Below are 6,187 nucleotides of genomic sequence, written 5' to 3'. Positions count from 1 at the left end.
TGTTGTTGTTGTTCAGTCGCACAGTCGAGTCCGACTCTTCGCGACCCCATGGACCAGATCCCGCCAGGCCCTCCTGTCTTCCGCCGTCCTCTGAAGTTTGCTCAATTTCATGTCTGTTGCATCTATGACACTGTCTAACCATCTCATCCTTTGCCGTCCCCGTCGTCTTTGACCTTCAATCTTTCACAGCATCAGGGTCTTCTCCAGTGAGTGCTCCCTTCTCATTTGGTGGCCAAAGTATTTGAGCTTCAGTTTCATTATCTGGCCTTCCAGGGAACAGTCAGGGTTGAATCCTTACAGTACTAACAATCAAAATGTCAAATTGATTTAAAAAACCCTTCATTGCCTTATTCCCAACCTGCTGCTGTGGGATACATTAAACTAACTCTCAGTGCAGCAGTCCAAAGCAGAGTTACATCTTTCTCAATCTATTAAATCAGTAGGCTTAGAAGGAGGTAACTCTGCTAAAGATGGCACCTTTTATCTTTTCTTCTCCTCAATGAATCTTCTAGTTTTATGACCAGTCCATGTATTTTAGTATTGCTTGTGACAAAAAAGAGCAGTCCAAAGCAGAGTTACATCTTTCTCAATCTATTAAATCAGTAGGCTTAGAAGGAGGTAACTCTGCTAAAGATGGCACCTTATCTTTTATCTTTCCGTCTCCTCAATGAATCTTCTAGTTTTATGACCAGTCCATGTATTTTAGTATTGCTTGTGACAAAAAAGCTTGTGTGTCTATTTTATCATTGAATAGAAAATGAGTGACACTGGTGATTATGATGATGTACCTCAGCTTTCATCCCAAGCCTTAGCTGCACTGCAGGAATTCTACATCGAACAGCAGCAGAAAAATGACATTAGGACAACAGAAAGATGTGCTGAGTATTCTCTGGGCTCAATAGAAGAGAACTGGGTAAGCTGGCAGTTCCCAAGTAAGGTGGAAGAAAGGTTTAAATGGGCAGGAAGAAATCATGGGCAACTTCTTTGCACTGAAGAATAACTTCCCCACCTCCCAAGTGCAGCCCCAAATGTCCCTGAAATGTTTCCCCTACAGAGTGAGGGACCCCATGAGCAGCATGAGGGGAGAGTTGGAAGGCTGCTGCAGGAGGGGGCAGAGTTTGCAAAACATATCCCCTCCTTTGCATGCATGGATCTTTTCCATGGGACCCAAGTCATCGGGATAGACAATACCCGAGAGAAGACTGCTAAGTGATTTCTAATTCTGCACTATGAACTGTGCAGCTAGTATGTAGTTTTTACTTGATTTTACGTGTAATGCAGCTTAATGTTACAGAAAGTTGTTCTGTTCAGCAGAGGTGCACCTAACTAGATAGAGAAAGTAAACACAAATGAAACAATAGAGGGTAATTTTCTGAATGATTATGGTGTCTTACTGGAAAAAATGCAGGGGCAATATTAGTACTTGTACTTTCTTGTGACTGAGAACAGGGGCGGAATCTTCATAATGCAAGACGAAAGAGTGAGAAGAATCAGGGATTTGTTTTATATTTCTGCTGTATATTTACAAATCCCCCCCTTTTTCCTGCTACTTGATTTTGCTTCCCATCCTGTTTCTCTCTGTGAGCAAGTATCTCGAGAAGCAGGATATAAATGCTCGAAATAAATAAATGTTCTCCTTTCCCACTACTTGTGGATGATGTGAAACTGGAGTAGACAGTTTCTAAAATACCTGTCTTAAGCTTAGTATAAATTATGCGTTTGTTCATGAGTGTGTGTTCACCAATAGTTTTTTGTTAAAAGTATTAATTGTCCTATCTAAACTCACGATTTGGCGGCTGCTTCCCTTTTTGCAGTATCTACATCTTTTTTCTGAGCGCCCTCTACTGGTGAACCACAATATAGTAAATGAAAAGGCTAAACTATTCAGTGTTTGTGACCATGAGCCCCAGTTTTCTATGAGAAACCTGGGCAGTCATATATTATATGAAGGAAATATTTAATTGTTTACATCTGTGCTTTATTTTTCCTTAGAAACTGAGCCAGTTTTGGTATGATTCTGAAACTGCACTCCGTTTAGCTAATGAGGCTATACAGGCAGTTGGAAAAGGTGGTAGGTAAGTGAGAAATTTCTATAAATCAAGCACTGCATATTCTCCTTATTGGAAATATTGTAAGAATATGGTTTCTTGAGTTCTTTTTATTTTGTTAATGTTTTAACATTTTGATAGCATGCTGTTTTGGTAAGTGCTATCTGACAGTATAAGACTGTCAAATAAGATAAATGAAATACCAGTTCATCTTCAGTCTTCAGGGACTACAGCTAGGAAGACCAGCTGCAGAAAGGTTCTTTTTCAAGCTAAAAAGTCACCAGAGGGTGCCCTACACATACCCCTGAAACCACAGAGAGCTGCTTTCCCACTCAAACAGTCATGTGATTCGAGGGGGAGGGCACCCATTCCCCTCAGGTCCTTCTTTGCCACCGTTGGAGTAGGTTCTTCCATAGCTTGCTCCGCATCTAACTGTTCTCCATCTTTTTTGCTGACATTTGAAGTATCCTTGTTTGAAGGTGAGGTAAACCTTACTTCCCTTTTGGCCATTGCCTTAAAGAATAAAGAAAGAAGAATAGGAGAGAAAAGAGACCACGCAGGTTGATGCACCACATGGCAAATTTTACTAAGAGTTGCCTTCGCACCCTGTCTTTCCTGCAAAGGAATCATGGCACAAAGGGCCTTATTCATCCTATATTAAATGTGGAACCAAAATGCCCCATTCTGACAAACATAGTTTCTGCCTATTGTGCCTGAGTGAGAAACATATGTTAGAGCTTGTTGGGTGTGCCAGCAATTCACACCAAAGGCTAGAGAAGTCAGTGCCTCCTGCCTTAAGGCTGCCATGTAAGAGAAAGTCTTATGAACAAGGAAACACTCTCAGACAACTCTGATTCACAGGCCTCTAGACTCACCCTCGATGGCGTCAGTTCCATCAGCCTCCAAGCCTGCCCAGCACCAGTCTTGGTCTCCCACCATCTCAGTTCCTAGGAGTGTTTTGGAACTGCCCGCAAAAAAAAGCTAAAGTTAAAACTAAACATAAGGATAAGTCTAAGTCTGAAGTCGGTACCCACTCCACCCGGTCGGTTCCAATGGAGCAGTTACCTGAACCTGAGGGTCCTGCTTCTGACCAGCTGAAGACACTTCAGTACACTCAACATCACCAGTGCGCTCCATTTTGGAACGAGACATTGGTTCTGAACCAGTTCCATCTTTGGACCCAAAGACGATGGAGCACTTTATTCTTGTTTTGTTGTTATTTATTTATTTTATTTATTTTATTTCTTTCAGCTTACTACCCCGCTCTAACCCCCTAAGGGGTCTCTGAGCGGCTACAGTTACTCATTTATCCCTAACCTATGGCCACAATTATTAGGGGTGGGGACAATCCCTACCGGCACCCAGTGGAGAGGTTTTTCTCCCAGGTCGGCTACATCGACTTCAGCGTCACTTGGCTTCTGGCTCCTTTCTGGCGGTCTTTCAGTGGTGGATCGGTCGGGCCCTTCTGTCACGCTGCATGCTCCGGCGCAGCCTTGGCTCAGTCCTCGTGGCTCCGCCCCACCTGCACCATCCATGCTCGCGTGTCGTCCTGGCTCTGTCCCTCCGCCGACGTCTGTTCCGCCTCCGATGTACCCAGACGCCATCTTTGCTGCTCGCCGCTTTCGCAGTAAAGCAATACAGTAAAATGTGCTCCACATGCAAAAAAATGTGCTGTCCTGGAGAAGGATGACATATGGATCCCACGATAGCTCCTACATAGCCAGTTATTCACCCTCCCCTTAGCAACCCTATCCTTACTATATGTCCCCTGCCTACTGCCCTGAGTATCGTTTACTTCTGCAGCATATGGAACCAAGTCTTGCTAGACCGCCTCATCATCGGAACCATTCTCCACCTTTGTTGTCAGTTCTGCCTCAACTGCACCTTGGAGACTATCCTGTGGACTCTGATGAGGGTGAGGATAATGTCATGGCTGGTTCCAAACATAGTTTGGAAGTGCCGTCGGATCCATCTCCCAGTGAGTATGTAAGGGATCCTGCAGCTATGTCACCGAGTGAAGACTTACATCTTTATTCAGAACAGGTGGTGAGAATGGCAGAAGCGTTGGAAGTTGATAACCCTATCACCAAGCAAAGGCCAAAAGACAAGATCCTCGGGCATTTATACTGAGGTTCACCAGGCACGGTGGAATCCCTGGTTTTGGAAGGCTTTAAAGATCTGTCCAAAGATGTCTTGAAGAAACAAGCCTCAGCTCCTGCCACTTCCAGATGCATTGAAAGCCTCTATAGAGGGAAGCAAGAGGATTCGGTTTTCCTTTTTTCCCACTGTCCCCCATCTTCCTTGATAATGGAGAAATTGCAAGCCAAAGGACACGATCCAGCTATGCTGTCCCCAAAGATACAGATTGATGGGTTAGGTTGAAAAACCTGTTCTTCTGCTGCTCTCACTTTCAAAATCTCCAACTACCAGGCAATAATGGCTGCATAAGAGCCTTCTTCAGAGGTCAAGTAGTGCAAAATACAACAAGCAACAGAGTCTCTGTAACACATATAAGGCAATTAACAATAAATAAAATAGAACCAAATTGGAATGTTCCAATATGGAATTGAATGACACACCAAAAAGTTTCTATTTGGGGCCACAAATATATCTGGCCTTGTGTCAGAAGTATATACTGGAACTAATATGTACCTTCCAGTTTAGGTCCTAAGAGTGCAAGTAAAATTGCCTTGTCAGGGACAATGTGCCATCAACAATGGCTGCATACCAGTTGTTTTTATGGCAGAAGATGTCACCATTTTTACAATCTTTACCTGATGATTAGAAAAATTGAGCAAAGATTATTCAAACTGAAGCTGTCAAGCTCTCCAAGCAGCAAATCAATGCAGCTTGCCACACTGCTGATTCTGCAGTTCAAACAATTGTATCCTCAATAATTATCTGCCACCGTGCATGGCTTCATTTCACTGCATTGCCAGCAGAGATGAGGAATAAGATAGAGTACCTTCTTTTTGAAGGTACTACCTTGTTTTCAGAAAATAGGGACGACACCCTCATGAAAATTAAAAAGAATCTCTGGACAGTGAGGTCTTTAGGAGTCACCCACCCTTTCTAAGACAGCACTTGTCCTCTTTCAGACACTGGTATCCACCCCATAGGGAGCAGCATTTCTACCCTTCATCAAGATATCAGTATCCTGTTCAGGGGATCTTTCTCCTCCCACCAATCTTCCCCCAAGAAATGCAGTGGACCAAAACAGAAAACAACTCTTCTCTGCAAAGGACTCCCAGAATCTTCAGTCAAAACCTTTCTGACTAGGACATGTTTTGGTGTCTCCAGCTCTAAGCTTTAAGAACAGACTGTATCTAATCCTCCCTTACTGGCAAGGGATAACTAATAATAATTTGTTTCTATCTGTTATAGTCCACAGTTATAAGTTAGAATTTTCTACCTTACCAGAGGTCTGGCAGGTTTCTCAAGTGGTAAACAACCTCAGCTTCCATTTCTTCTCCAAAAGGAAGTGATCAAAGTGGTTTTGAAACCCAATGTAGAACTTGGGTTTTATTCTAGGTTCTTCCTAGTAGATAAAAAGGATGGAGTTTTTCATCCTATCCTTGATCTACAGGGGTTAAATTCCTTTCTCTGGTTGACTAAGTTCAAAATGGTTTTACTGGTATCTGTTTTACATTTATTAAATCCCAATGTTTGGTTTGCTGTAATTGATTTACAAGATGCCTATTTCCATGGTTCAATACATATAGTGCATAGGGGATACCTTCATTTCCACTATGCAGGGAAGGTCTATCATTACTGTGTATTGTCCTTTGGGTTGGTAACAGCTCCCAGGGTGTTTACCAGGTGCATGGCCCCAGTTGTAGCCTACTTGCATCTGCAGATATGTGCTATTTTACTTGGACAACTGGCTTCTAGTCACAGAGTCAAGGGAATCACCATCAGATCAGGTGGCTCTCACACTTAGGACTTGCCACCATTTAGGTCTTACCATAAATTGCAAAAAGACTAGGTTAAAGTCTGTACAGAGCATTCAGTTCATTGGGGATACACTAGAATAGGTTCCCAAACTTATTTGGCCTACCACCAAAAGGCTGCTTTAGATAGGTTCTGGACTCTTCTTTCTTTATTCTTAGACCTCCCCCTTATTTGTATTCAATGCCCCC

General features: G+C 42.9%; 1 protein-coding gene across 1 annotated transcript in view; it reads left to right on the top strand.

Moving 5' to 3' along the window:
* Positions 1 to 6,187, top strand: part of EEF1AKMT1 (eukaryotic translation elongation factor 1 alpha lysine methyltransferase 1) — a 23,687-nt gene that overhangs the window by 3,149 nt on the left and 14,351 nt on the right. The window contains exons 2-3 of the mRNA XM_015429490.1: positions 755 to 913; positions 1,993 to 2,075. Of these exons, the coding sequence (XP_015284976.1) occupies positions 758 to 913; positions 1,993 to 2,075 (239 nt within the window). The 5' untranslated portion in view covers positions 755 to 757. The remainder of the gene's footprint in view (positions 1 to 754; positions 914 to 1,992; positions 2,076 to 6,187) is intronic.

The sequence above is a fragment of the Gekko japonicus genome, unplaced genomic scaffold (assembly GCF_001447785.1).
Source record: "Gekko japonicus isolate JY-2015 unplaced genomic scaffold, Gekko_japonicus_V1.1 scaffold237, whole genome shotgun sequence".
NCBI lineage: Eukaryota > Metazoa > Chordata > Lepidosauria > Squamata > Gekkonidae > Gekko > Gekko japonicus.
Note: the sequence above shows the minus strand (reverse complement) of the source record. Positions and strands in the feature narration are given on the sequence as shown.